Consider the following 14,580-nt stretch of genomic DNA (forward strand, 5'->3'; position numbering starts at 1 on the left):
ACCCACTTGCCTTTCCATTTCCTTTATTTCATTTATATATTTATCCCCGTTTTGTGAAAAATCGTTCTCAACATTTGAAAAGCCAAGGTGAAGCATTGTTTCCATTTTCACTTATTTGATTTTTAATTCAAGATTTACCACCAGATTCTTACTGACAAATGCGGCAATGAAATACTATTAGTATCCTCTATACAGATCATGAAACATGAATTCCATACAGTACTATTCCTAACACAATTATCCAAAGACACTCGTGTCGAACAGATCAAGAGTCCTCAATAACTCACTAGGGACATATTGAAGTTCAAGATTAACACTCGCCATGAATGGCTGAAAGATAGATTAAGCCAGCGTGAAGCTATCAACTATACTGGTGGATGACAGCCGATGGAACCCAAAAATTAGATAAAATAGCACACAACAATAATATATTCTATTAATATTGAATGAGGAAATTACACACATATTTATACAATCAATAGTCTCAAGATAGGAATGCTATCTTAGACGTACAGTAGTGTGGTTGAGAGATTCTCTCAACCACACACTAAACTAGGAGAAACTAAATCCCTATTATGTAGGAACAAACTCCTCAAATAGAAAAGTACAACCATAGACAAGTAGGAATTAATTATTTCCAACTCCCCCCCTTAATGACTACTTGTCATGATAGTCAAATCCACCACCATCAGGCGAATTGCATGTACAAAACCTCCAAAAACACAATCTGCCGCCCTCGGACAGATCCACAACTTCTCTGATCCCGCGGATCCCCTTGAAGGTGAATTGGCGCGATCCTGAATGAAAAACCCACACCCATTAGCGCGATTAATGGCTTAACAGACGCGCCAGTTGGCCTTCCTGGCGCTGCTGTCAGTGCGAAAAACGCACCAATCCCCTTCTACTCAGAAAAACACATCTGAGTCCGAGCCAGGTGTTCTGCAGTCCACCTGCTCAATTGAGCACAAAGCTCTCGTGTACACACAGCCACAAAGGCAAGCTTGTCAAACAACGCATTGACATCCACGATTCCAGCAACAAAGGCACCTCAAGCCACATAGGCGATTCAGCCACAAAGGCAAGCTGGCCACAAAGGCACTTCAGTCACACAGACTATATAGATGGTTTCTGGCTCACCACCAACCATCACTTTACAGTGACAAAAGATGGTTTCTGGCTCACCACCAACCATAAACCATTACAAAGTGGTTTTAAGATCACCACGAACTTTCAGATGCCTTTAAAAAATCTTACATCTGATTCCACATTTTGGAGTTTCTGGGTACATACAATGACTATTACAACAACTGGACTTGCTTATAAAATGCTAGGGAGTTTATTCCACAAACCATACTAACTCAAATAAACATCTATTTTGCTATCCACCATAACCGTTGTTGCTGCTGCTTTACCTCATCTATTCATTGTTCACATCTTGGGCATCTTTGTCAAATAAATTCTTGGAACTTCCATGAACCTGTCATTTGTTAGAATAGCCAATTCTAACAAAATAACTTCATATTGAAGTGGCTAATCTCAATATGTATATCAATTTAAATTCCAAAAAAAATACTTCACCAAAAAAACATTTACCCAAGTATAGACAAACAACAATGCTTTTTCCTTCAAATCTACCACAAAGTTATTCTCTTCCTTGAATGAAGAATGCAGCCGCTGCTAGGTTTCTTTCCTCAGTAACAGAAACCCTATCGCAGCACGATTTCCCATCAACTGATTTGCGTTGGCTACCTCAGAATTGATTGCTCAAACTCCTTACAACATGCTATCAGTTCGTGCAGGCAACCTCCTGAAGAAATTAAGCGGAACAGAAGGAAGTTTGTATCGGGTGGCGCAGCATATAAAATCCTGATATAACGGACATTACTCGGAACGGAGTGACATATAGAATTATGGCTGCAAACAAACAAAAGGTGACAAATATGGTTGTGGCACGGGGATCTCTCCAGCTCAAGAGAGACTGAAATCTTTCACACTGTGTTGCCAAGTTTCTGACCACAGTCTGTATTCTGCCCGCAACACTCCTCAACCATCTCAGAACTTCTTGAAGTTGGGAAAGTGTCGAATTCCTCGTCGAGTTCATCAGGATGCACCGCCTCGGCATGGGAGAGGCGAGTGTCCATGTGAGGCGGGTGTCGAGGGCGCCATCAGCCCGATGAGAGCAATTTCCGCCAGGCAGAAGCAGCAATTAGAGGTCTGTTGTGCCAACCAAGTGTTAGACACCCATTATTCTCCTCAACCCTATATCCTTTTCCACCTGAGAAGAGACTGAGCAACATGTTGGCCTGCTTGAAAGCACTGGATCCCAAAGGAATAGGCCAGAAGCCAGCGTTTCTCAAGCGAACGCTCCAATTCAAGAGAGGTTCGTGCCTTTCCACCCGTTCTGATCGCTTACAATGTTGCAAATTTCTCGACCCAGATAGACTTCTGACATCACCAGCTCTTCGCTCTGGGCCTGCAACCCGCGCGCCTCCAGGGAATCAAAAACTGTGGAATAATAGTGCAGTGCCTCTGTGAATCGATCCAAGAAAACAGGGCGGTTGTGGTCGGCCTCCTGTTCAACCACTGTCAAGATCTTGGGCTTCAGGCTCCAGATGGAAGCGAGTACTCGATCGATGGCACTGGGTCGTCCGGGGATGGGGTCTTCCAGGAGACGATGGAGCTCAAGGATAGAATTCACTACAACAGCCTCGAGCTTGGGCCGGGCGTCGAGCATCCATGGTTTGATGTCGGCAAGGCTTGTGGCAACATAGCCACGGAAGGAGAATTTTACATTGACGGACTCTGCAAATTGGTGGAGCCTCGTGCCGACCTCCTGCAAGGCATCGGTTCCGTCGGGTTGGGGTGGGCCGATTCCGGTTAGCCTGAAAGCCGGTGGCCCGCCGGGGCGAAGAGCCAGTGCCTGTATCAAGGCCGGCCATTGGATCCCCTGTTTCAGATTGAAGTCTATGACATGAACCTGTTGGTGCCTGGAGAAGGCATCCAGAATGGCCTGGTTGGCTATGAAGTGAGCGAATTTGAGATAAGGGCAGGTTTGGTAGAAATGGAATTGCAGAAAATCGGACAAGGGGTCGTTCTGGTTGAACCGCAAGGTGTCCTGAGGTAGAAACCCATAGATTCGTCGGGCAAGAGCCTCAGCAAAATATGTGGCGACCTTGCTCATTGCCCCGCCCTGTGCTGAAGCCAGAATTCTCACTTCTTTCACCATTTCCCGCGTGATGGCCAAATTACCGCGCTGCACCGCTTCTGCGCAGGCCATCAGCGTGTGCACGAGACGGACTCCGGATTCGTGCGGGTCTGCCCCCATTACTACCACGGTTCGCTCCGAAAGCTGCGGGTCGCAGACACGGTAACGCTTTTGCTCTCTTCCTGTAACATCCTCTTCCAGATGGTCTAGCCCGGATTGGACTTCAAGCGAGCAGCTGGATTATCAAACCCATTCTCGTCGCCCACATCAGAAGCCATAGCAAGGAGTACCCTGCAACCGCCCCTGCCTGCAAATCCCTCTCGAGATTCAGAACCGTGCCACGGTACAGACCCGGGTTCGTTTCCCGGCTGGTACACCAGCAGCTAAATTCTTGCACCTCCTAACTGTGACCTCCTCCAGGCGTACGAATCAAGATCAACACCACTCAGGCAGATCGCTCATTACCCACACAACTTCCGATGGACAAACACATAATGAAATTATACACTCAATTATTTTCCCTCAGCCCAGGAGGGGCCAGGCCCTCACAGGCTCTGATACCAAGATAAAATAGCACACAGCAATAATATATTCTATTAATATTGAATGAGGGAATTACACACATATTTATACAATCAATAGTCTCAAGATAGGAACGCTATCTTAGACGTACAATAGTGTGGTTGAGAGATTCTCTCAACCACACACTAAACTAGGAGAAACTAAATCCCTATTATGTAGGAACAAACTCCTCAAATAGAAAAGTACAACCATAGACAAGTAGGAATTAATTATTTCCAACTAAATTATGTTTGTGATAAGCAGTCCATTGGATTCAAAAACAATATCGGTAATTACTTGTCAACAGAGAACTTGAAGAGCATGGTGTGCTTGTAGATCTGGCCAGGCTTAACGATTATAGAAGGGAAATTAGGTTGATTCACTGCATTGGGAAATGCCTGAGACTCGAAGCAAAATGCAGAGTGTGCCTTGTATATCACACCCCCTTTGCCCACCGTGTCTTTTAGATTATTACTCGTATAGAATTGCATGCCCGGGGCGGTCGTCCATACCTCCAACACTCTGGAACTCCAATTGTCCTTCATCCTTGCACCAGGCCTCAGCCCATTCTTCAACTTGGGTCCATCAAGAACAAAATTATGATCAAATCCAGGAGGCTTCTCACTGTTGTTCAGCTTATTAATTCTGCTACCCACAATGACTTCTTTGGTTAAGTCAAATGGCGTTCCCTTTACAGGCAATATCTGGCCAGTTGGAATAAAATGGCTATCTGTAGGAGTATACTGTGAAGCCCATATTGTGACAGAGTTGCTCAGTATATCCCTCCCACTGCCTTCTCCTGCCAGGTTCCAGTAAGCATGATTGATTAAACTCACAGGTGTTGCCTTATTCCTTGGTATTGCTTCCATATCAAGCCTTAGCTCCATGTCTCCACTTATTGTATACGTTGCACATACATCAAGGTCACCAGGAAAACCTGTTCCAACAAGGAGAAGCGATAATCATTAATCAATTCTTACACTTAATATGCATTGGAATAAGATGTGCAAAGAGATGTCAGCTGTTGTACAGCTAAGTTGTGGAGAGATTGTGGGCAGAGAGGGTATTCCAACTCTGCAGGTACAGAAATCCCGTGTCTCCTACTAACCAGCAAGACATTGTGTGCCTCCAGGAGTTGAAATACCCTCTTCACACCGTACTGATCAGGGATGTAGATCCAGTCTAATGGTAGATTGACATGAACCCCAATCTGTTACACCCCGAAAGATCAAAATAGGGTTTATAGATACATGGTTAAACTGTCTTTATCCCTTTTAATAATTATGCAACATTAATAAGAATCCACCACATGATCAGCTCAATCTCCAAACAGTGTGTGGTAGGAGATTTTCAGAAAGAGACATCTGAAATGTGCCAAGAATCAAAACAGGATTGGTTGTGATAAACTGCTACCAATCTACAACTGACCATATCATCAGTATTACCGTTGTATGATCGAACAACATTACCTTGTTCCCCATCGAAGCTGTGGTAGGTGAACTTAATAGAGGGCTTCCTTCCGCTTCTCTGCTCCTTCACTTCCCATAGCACATTGTCGAATCCTATCAACCCTCCTGTATTCATTAATTTCACCAAACTACACATAAGTTATCCAAACTGATCTATTCATCCACACATAGACGTACAGAGAGAGGGGGACTGTTGAGATTAGAGGTCATTGCAGGGCTCTGGTTAGCCAGATAAAACATAAATGCACAAAGAAAAGGCAGGCATTCACCATGGATTGTGTTGTTGCCGTCATTCTTAGGCAGCTGATATGTTTTACCGTTTAATGTAAATTCTGCATCCTTGATTCGGTTGGCTACACGACCCACTAAGGCACCAAAGTAAGGTCTACTGGAGCTTCGCTTCTGCATTAATGAACACTCCCATATCGTCACTAGACAGTCCACCATTTTCCACAAGGTAATGCATTTACATGAAATCCAAGCCAATGTGTGCAGTACCAAAGGGAAATACAAATACATACCATGTACGAGGCAAGATAGTCATAGCCAAGAAGTACATCTGCTAGATGACCTGAATACATAAATAACGACACATTATGGGCTAGCTCCCTGCGAGTAATTTGTGATTGCAGAGCAGTTAAAGGATAGGGTTTAGTGATGATTACCTTTAGCATCAGGAAGAGTAAGGGAGACGAGGGTAGCTCCCCAGTTGGTGAGATTTATGTGCAGATCGCCCCTGCGAAGTTGAAAGAAATTTGGGGCATTGAAACTCTTGTAGCGGTGACCATGACCACCCAGCCTGCTTTTCCCCTCCAAATTTCTCCCATTCAGTTCCCATTTCTGCCCCTCACTGCTACCTTGGCATTTGCAGAGGTGAATGAAAACCAGAATGCAACAAAAATACAGGAGAAAGGACGATCCTTTCACCATCATCAATTGATTACTGGTCAGTAGATAGATGGATAACCCAATGCAGAACATTCAATCATATATATAGAGAGAGACGCACCCGATCGTAGACTAGGATGTATCTATATGGTGGAGATAAGGGCAAGTGTCAACATTGAAAGTCTGCTGAACAACAAACAACGTGTACACTGCGGCGAATCTTTGGGTGCCCTCTCGTGTCGGAATGTGTTATGGCTTCTTTTATATGATGATGATGATGATGATGATGATGATGATGATGATGATGATGATGATGATGATGATGATGATGATGATGATGATGATGATGATGATGATGATGATGATGATGATGATGATGATGATGATGATGATGATGGGCATCAATTTATTTAAAAAAGCCACCATCATCATCATCATCATCATCATCATCATCATCATAACCCAATGCAGAACATTCAATCATATATATAGAGAGAGACGCACCGATCGTAGACTAGGATGTATCTATATGGTGGAGATAAGGGCAAGTGTCAACATTGAAAGTCTGCTGAACAACAAACAACGTGTACACTGCGGCGAATCTTTGGGTGCCCTCTCGTGTCGGAATGTGTTATGGCTTCTTTTAGATATGATGATGATGATGATGATGATGGCTTTCAAGCCATCATCATCATCATCATCATCATCATCATCATGAAAGCCATCATCATCATCATCATCATCATCATCATCATCATCATCATCATCATCATCATCATCAATCATCATCATCATCATCATCATCATCATCATCATCATCATCATCATCATCATCATCATCATCATCATCATCATCATCATCATCATCATCATCATCATCATCACTTCTTTAAATAAATTGATGGAAATCAAAATCATTGGTGCCCCATGATGATGATCAAGTCATTGGTGCCCACATGATGATGATGATCCCATGCGATAAAATCTCCACAAAATCTCCACATTTCTTTGATGATCCATGCGATAAAGTCTCCACATTTCTGGTCACAAGTTGCTTTATTTTATTTAAGCACTCAAGTCAACAAATGTGCAAAAGTGATTTTTTAATAAAGTTACGATTGATTCTTAATGTTTAAGCATCAATATTATAAAGTAACGTGAAACGAAAAGCAATTTCAAAGCAAAGGGCCACACTAATTTTCTTGGTATCCCAAAGTTTTTAAGTTCGAGTTTTAATTTTATATTAATCATCTTTCTTACTTATTAGTACTTGCCATTCAGGCATGGAATATAGTAATTGAAAACTATTAGTTTAGTATTAGTTGAACTGTTTTTAGTCTTGGCTTATCAACTATAAAAGCATTAATTGAACTGTTTTTAGTCTTGGCTTATCAACTATAAACAAAGTTTTTATAGACATATTGATTTATTATGTTATTTGGCCTCCTCTGAGGACCAAAGCTAATCCAGACCAAAGCTAATCCAAAGCTACCTCCCGAAGACCGAAGTTAGTCAAAGCTAAAAAAATAAGTTATAATTTTTTTTGTTTGTTTCATATTTCCAAACTTGTAAATACTACCTAAACTAATGTTGGCATTAGTCGAGGGCATTAAATGTTCAGGAACCTGCTTGTATATACAAGACCAACACCATTAGGACATAGCAGATCAGGTAGCTGGCTATGCCACATGGCGGTTGCATAGCAATATTCAGTGCATGTTTGTGGCGTGGCATGGCCAGGCCAGGCAAGGCATGTTACGGTGGGCTGGACATGCTTCCATTGCCAGTATTTCCATTACTATGGACATGCTTCCATTGCCAGTATTTCCATTACTATGGCAGGCTCCAAGGATCTGCATCACCTGATGAGCCTCCAGGATCTGTCTGAGCTTCCAATTCCTGCAAAACAATCAATATTCTGAGCCAACTGCTCGGCCTGATTTCTGTCTGAGCTTCCAATTCCTGCAAACCAATCAATATTCTGAGCCAACTGCTCGGCCTGAGTTCTGTTGAAGTCCTCCAACTGCTCGGCCTGAGTTCTGCTGAGTCCTCCCTCTGCTCCTTTCCATTAATCTTGGGCAAGCTTCCCTTATTTTCTGGATGGAAAATCTCTGAGGGGACACCATCTATAGCATCTGCGATTTCCAGTCCGAAAACAGTCTCTTCAAGGATTTCTGTCAGGTATTTTGCATTTCGTTTAACTTGAATTAAACATGGGTTCAATATTCATTGGGAAAATGCTGTAACTTTGGGAAAAAAATTAAGCACTCACCGTATCTTGACAACGCGCTGAAAAATCCAATGTTTCCCTTACTGTCATTTCACCGAGGTGCAAGTCATGCTGGCTAATATAAGTAGATGTTCTTTGAGGCACAAATTCATTTAATGAGTGCCCATTGTAGGTTACAGCTCCAGTGACCTGTAAAAGGAAAAATATATAATTTTTCTGTAAGAAGTAGAGTCACATATGAAAACTTGTTAAATGTTGATGTACTAAAATATAGACAGCGAAAAAATTGGCACATTTGAGAGTAAAAATCAATGTCGAATTTCTTAAGCCATATATTTAAAACTTGGATGGCATTTCTTACAGTATTATTTTACTAAAACTTGGATGGCATTTCTTACAATATTATTTTACTAGAATAGATCCTAAACTTACTGTGAGATCACGATCAGGATTCCCAGCTAGATTTGTTAGCAATGTAGTTTTTCCAGCACCAGGTGGACCAAGAAGAAGTGCCATTCTGAACGGTTCAATGACGTTTCATGAGAATGGAGATTGTCTCTGAAATGGCTGAGCTGTCTAGGAATAAAGGGCATATGAAAAACTTACCTAGAAGGCTTGATGATGACACTGATATCATGGAGGATTATTAGAGTCATTCTCTTTGACGGCAAGATCTTCATGTAGTTAAGAAATCCCTCCTCTTTGACGGCAAGATCTTCATGTAGTTAAGAAATCCCTGCACAATAACACCATATTTTATGCGGTCAAATGTCAAGTTGTCAATATCATTATTGACATGTTGTCAATATCATTATTACCTCATGTCAATAGGATGTTTAATCTTAAACGGTTGCCATTAGAGAGTCCTGGATCTCTCTACTCTTCTCTGAAAGCATAGAATTTGTTGTCCTGGATCTCGCTGATGTTCTTTGAAAGCATTATGTACACCTGCTTAGGCTTGAGCCTCCACTCTTTGCATGGTGACACTCTATCACAAACACTAAGCCAGGGTCCAACAGCAATGTAATCAGATGATGCCCAAGTGATTTTTTACTTGGCCTTGACTGAACCTATTTCTTGATGGTATCAGAAAACAGAGGAATCGGAAGGCTGGAAACGACTGGTTTTCCTTTTGTACTAACTATAAAAGATAAAGAAATAGATTTAACACTTTGTTAGAAAACCATACCACACTTTGATATCAAAAGGAGCATGTAGCTCAATTGGAGAGTAGTCAGTCTTGCTGAGCAAAGGTTCTTGGTTTGATTTCCACCCTATAGAGCTTCTACGAAAGCCAGGTGTTGAGAGTGACTTGTAATAGCACAAAGGCTTCAACCAAAGTGTGGTTTGAAGAAGAGGATTGGAAATCAAACAACTTTCCTCACACAGACAGGGTTCTACTCATGCCAACCTTTGATTTTAGGCTTTTTACAAGGCAATTCCCCATCGCAACCACTAAACCACAACCACACTGTAGTATAATTCAATTAACCCAAAAGGGGATATATCTAGCAAGTATTCCATTCAACTAAACCAAAAGATGATTTTTTTCTTCCAGACAAATTATACGGACTTGCATGAACTTATTTGTTGAAGCTGGCCGACAACAGAGGAAGCTCAAGGTGGGAAACCACTGGTGCGCTGTTGCATGAACTTATTTCTTAAAGGTGGCAGAAAACAGAGGAACCTTAAGGGTGGAAACCGCTGGTGTTTTTTTTTTGTATATTAGTAAAGATAAATAAACATATTCAACACTTTGTTGGAAAAGCAATCCACACCCTGATATCAGAGGGGCATACTAGAAATATGAATTCATGCTTGGATATCACAAATGTCCTGGTTTTGATAGTCCTGGCTTTCATTTCTAACATGTCCAGTTGTAAACCTTTCTAACGTGTCCAGTTATAAACATGATATCAGAGTTGGGTATTGAGGTGTTTTTCTAGAAAAGGATAGCCAAGTGCTGGTGCTGAATGTCTGAGAAAAGACATCTGTCGTGAAAGATGCATGTAGCTCAGTGGTAGTGCAATTTGGAAAAAAATTGCAACTGCGGTAATTTTTAATGATAAAAAAAATTAATATAATATTAAAAAATTGGTTTCTAAAGAGAAAATTTGTTTGTAATTATTAAAAATATTAATAGTATAACAAATAATATTAACATAAATGCATTTTAAATACAGATTTAGCAAACATAGTCAGTGATCAAATTTTTAAAAATACAGATATCTAAAATTTTATTTTATTTTTTTAAATTTCACTCAAATTTATAAAAATACAGATATCTAAAAAACTTATTTTTTTTTTTAAATTTCACTCCTCTCACACGCTCACTAAATCTATAATTAAAATGCAACTTAACCTAATGTGTCAATGGTCTTCTTTCCTTGGTCTCAACTAGACTTGAGACTCCTATATACCTGCCCTCCAAGTTCCAAATCTCCTTTGGACTAGACGCCAGACTCCCCCGTTTTTACCTTAGCTCTAGGGGCTTAACGTTTCTCTCTATGTGACCAGACTACAACCAAGAATTGAACCCTCGGGGCAACTCATTTTTCTTTAGTCCCGGATATGTGGTGGAGGCCAAATATGGGGGTCCAACCTAATCTAGGGTCCGCATAATTTTCTAATGCGCCACTCCACTGGGTCGCAGAGAAAACAGTAATGCGCCACTCCACTGGGTCGCAGAGAGAGAAAACAGTAGGGCTCGACTGTTAAAGAGAGGTGCGCAAGAGGCATGTAGCTCAGTGGTGGTGCAATTTGGAAACAAATTGCAATGGAAAAGGTACTATTCCCCGGGTGGATTTATCGAGTAGGATTACCTTTACTAGCACTCCAAACTAAAATTAATTCACAAATATATCGTCTGGTGCCTCACTTGGATTATGTTGACAGTAAAATTCGAAAGAGTAGGAAGGGCTCTGCCTTCGACGGGCATCTGCCTCAATGTTTAGGTGCTCAAACCGAACTTCTATCATTTGTATCGCAATCCCAACTCTGTGCAACCGAAAAATTGCCTCCATCATTACAATTCCATGACATTAGTATAATTTCATCATTGCAAAAAGCTCAAACTCGACGCCAGATATTCTGCTTTATCTGTCAATCCTCTGTTTGAGCTTCGTCAAAGAACCGCTCGTTGTCCACTTCGGCCACTTGCAACACTCTCTCAATGAACGTCTTGCGAGTGTCATTTGAAAGCGTGGTGACATCCACATGTGATATTTGAAACTCCTGGTCTCTGCAACTTCACTTAGAACAAACTTCCTCGGCCGATCATAAGTTGGGAGCTTCTCAAGAGCAGCCCATTTGAGGGCCTCTTCATCGTTCTGTGTGTGGATGCTCCTTCCACTGAAAGACCCAGATAATGCAGTGTCTTCGCCACTCCATGTACTGCTCCCAGTTCACCACAACCCCCTAATTCCAAATGCACAGGCACGGCCATGACCTTGCAAGCCTCCAATCCCTTCAACAACTTCTGCCAAGGGAACCTAAGAAAAGAGCATTGAAGTCACTGGCATGGACAGATATTTGAACGTCCTCATCTAGCTAGAGGTGGACTAAATATGTCCTCATCTAGCTAGAGGTGGACAGAATGAGTCAAGCAAACAGATGCTTCGTGCCTAACATTATCTGTACAAAATGTATGTCATGCTTAGCTTAGCGACATCCACTAAGCTTATAACTGGTAGTGTGCCTTTCTAGAAGATTGTGTGTGAAGGCACTGGAGAGCTGGTAATTATACAGATTACCTCATTGTCGTGCCATTACCTCCCTTATGGACTACGTCATTAAATTGCCCGCCATTACCATTGAAAGACTGGGTGGCAAAGAAAATGAAGAATGTGTGGGAGGCAGAGGACAGAGCTAGTACTATACTTAATACCCAACCTCGTGCCCTTCCGACGGAATCATCGAATGGCTCGTGTTTCCTTTTGAAAGGCCGCGTGGTAGTTAGCATACTATTTCATCGCGCGTTAACATTGCAATGTGTCGTCTGGGCAGAGAGGGAGAGTGACGGAGACCGTTGAGGTACTATATCTTGTGTGTCTCTGTTTTCCCACAGAAATAGTAATACTTCACAATTGAAGGGCTCGATCTACGAACTGGACCTTTGTCACATCACCCCAGCATTCTGAGTTATTAAGGACTGTCAGTGGGGACCTGCCATCACGGGGATCATCAGGACGGACTATCGGACTCACCATCTCAGGCTGACCGACATGGCTTCGTTCCTTTCTCGGTGGGTATCCTTATATATGGAGTTGTCTATAATACGATTTTTTGGAGATTCTGGTGACGGAATCCGGCGGAAGAAATTGAGGTTAAATCTTGATTTGTTGCAGTTAAAATGGTTTTTTAACTGCATATTTGGATTCAGCACCCTCGAAAACCCCTGGGACGCTTTCATTGTGCAGAAACTAGCTATCAAACTTGGGATTCCAATAAATTCCTGCCAGATTTCGACCGGAAAAACCCGCTGGAAAAACTTTCAAAAAGTCGCGTTATAGACAACTGCCTTATATATCTGCAGGTATCCTTATATCTCTGCAGACCTGGGCCACCACCCGGATTGCCCATTCCAGCTACCCTTCATTGAGCCGTATTGGTGGCAAGAACTCAACAGATAATAATTTGCCAGAAGAGCAGTAATCGTAAGTGTGACATTATTCACTAGGTAAATATTTCGGCCTCGCGCCCTGCCTATCATTAATGATATATCTAGGGTAACGAACGTTTAGTGTGCTATTATTATTTTTCATCTTTCTAAATCATGTAATAAAATGTTGCAAAAATACTATTAATAAAGGAAGGAAATTGAGCCAGATCCATTGGATGGGTAATCGATTTCCCACATGAAAACGCTTAAGATTTTCATTTTTTCTAATCTTCCTAAATCATGAAACATTATCAATCACACTTTAAACTCAAGTGGCAGATCATTACAATACATTGTGTCGATAGAGAAATGATCCACGTTGCACTGCAATCTAATGAAACCCCTTTGCAATATTATCTTTCAGCATATTGATAAATGTCGGCTACCTTGGGGTACCACAGCTTTTGCAAAGGGATATTTTGATTTCGTATCTCACAATAAATTTTGCTAGTTGTTCAGCCGCAGACTTAACGTCATTGAAATTAGCGTGGCAATTAATTTCGTATCTCACAATAAAATAAAATTTGTTGGTTGTTAGGGTGAGAAGTTCTCACAAAATTGTTTGAATAATAACCTAATAAGCATGATGGTAGAGATTGTACTGATGGCACGAGATTATCAACAATAACATATTAAATTCGATAGTTAATCAGATCAATATCTGTTTAAATTAATAACAGCACAATATCTGTTTTAATTCGAATGTTTATCAATGTTTTACAGGAGGTGCAGCGCTGGAAAAATGCAGATGACTGGGAAACCGGAGATAATAATCCAAGCTTATTCTACTCTTGTTATCTTATTGCTAGAGTCAAGAACATATCAAGTCAAGAACAATTCAGAAAAACATTGATTTGTTCAACCTGACATTAAGATCCAGTTGGCTCTCAAAATAGACTAATTTATGCAATGTATCTGTGTAAACTACTTCCCATACTCCCTGCTCAAGGCAGGGACTAGTTGCCATGCAGCCTGTCTTGTTTTATTTAAAGTTAAATTTATTTAGTAATTATAAATAATTATTAATAGCATAATAACATATTTTTAAATTTAGATTTTTATGTTTATATTGTATTCAACAACGCTGCATAGTTAGTATTTCTTGCAGCTTAGTTTAATTATTGAATTTTGAAATGTATGAACTAATTATTGTATTTGAACAAGGGCTACTTTGTAAATATTCTCGCTTATTTTAACTATCCTTAAATTAGAGGCCTATGTCACAAATGTTATCAAATGTATTATTATAATAAATGTACATAAACACATGTTATAAACGTTGACTAGGGCCAACCTAATTTTAAATATTAAATTAGTTTTTTTATACATAGGGCCCTAGTAATGTGAAAGTGTTTATAAATAACGTTATAATATCAAATAATAGATATTATATAATTTAACGTGAAGTTTAGTAAATTAACTATTAGTTATACATGGTTTAGGATAATATGTACTTTCACTGATTTGTAAATAAACACAATAATATCATTAGATAGTGATAATATTATAATATTATTATCTCCATAGGCTAACATGAAAGTGTTTATAAATAACATTATAATATCAA

At 40.6% G+C, this 14,580-nt stretch overlaps 1 protein-coding gene and 1 pseudogene across 1 annotated transcript; both read right to left on the reverse strand.

The window, feature by feature from the left end:
- Positions 1–2,165: 2,165 nt before the first annotated feature.
- LOC149163453 (DELLA protein GAI-like) lies at positions 2,166–3,445 on the reverse strand (annotated as a pseudogene).
- Positions 3,446–3,771: 326 nt separating this feature from the next.
- LOC149163454 (uncharacterized) lies at positions 3,772–6,252 on the reverse strand. The gene is made up of 5 exons (XM_089431732.1): positions 5,901–6,252; positions 5,757–5,806; positions 5,505–5,637; positions 5,236–5,340; positions 3,772–4,703 (listed from the first exon to the last, which is right to left on the reverse strand). The coding sequence occupies exons 1-5, from the start codon at positions 6,214–6,216 to the stop codon at positions 4,060–4,062; spliced, it is 1,248 nt and encodes a 415-aa protein (XP_089287858.1). The 5' UTR covers positions 6,217–6,252; the 3' UTR covers positions 3,772–4,059.
- Between the last annotated feature and the right edge of the window lie 8,328 nt (positions 6,253–14,580).

The sequence above is a fragment of the Pinus tabuliformis genome, chromosome 5_1, assembly GCF_031772625.1.
Source record: "Pinus tabuliformis cultivar Carrire ecotype Pingquan chromosome 5_1, CPIR1, whole genome shotgun sequence".
In the NCBI taxonomy this organism is placed as follows: Eukaryota; Viridiplantae; Streptophyta; class Pinopsida; order Pinales; family Pinaceae; genus Pinus; species Pinus tabuliformis.

Excerpts from the sequence above, each read along its gene's own strand:
- LOC149163454 (XM_089431732.1), bottom strand. The coding sequence starts at position 6,216 with ATGTTCTGCATTGGGTTATCCATCTATCTACTGACCAGTAATCAATTG. Across the intron at positions 5,638-5,756 it reads ACTATCTTGCCTCGTACATG|AAGCGAAGCTCCAGTAGACC; the intron begins GTATGTATTTGT and ends TCATTAATGCAG. Across the intron at positions 5,341-5,504 it reads CGGCAACAACACAATCCATG|GAGGGTTGATAGGATTCGAC; the intron begins GTGAATGCCTGC and ends TAATGAATACAG.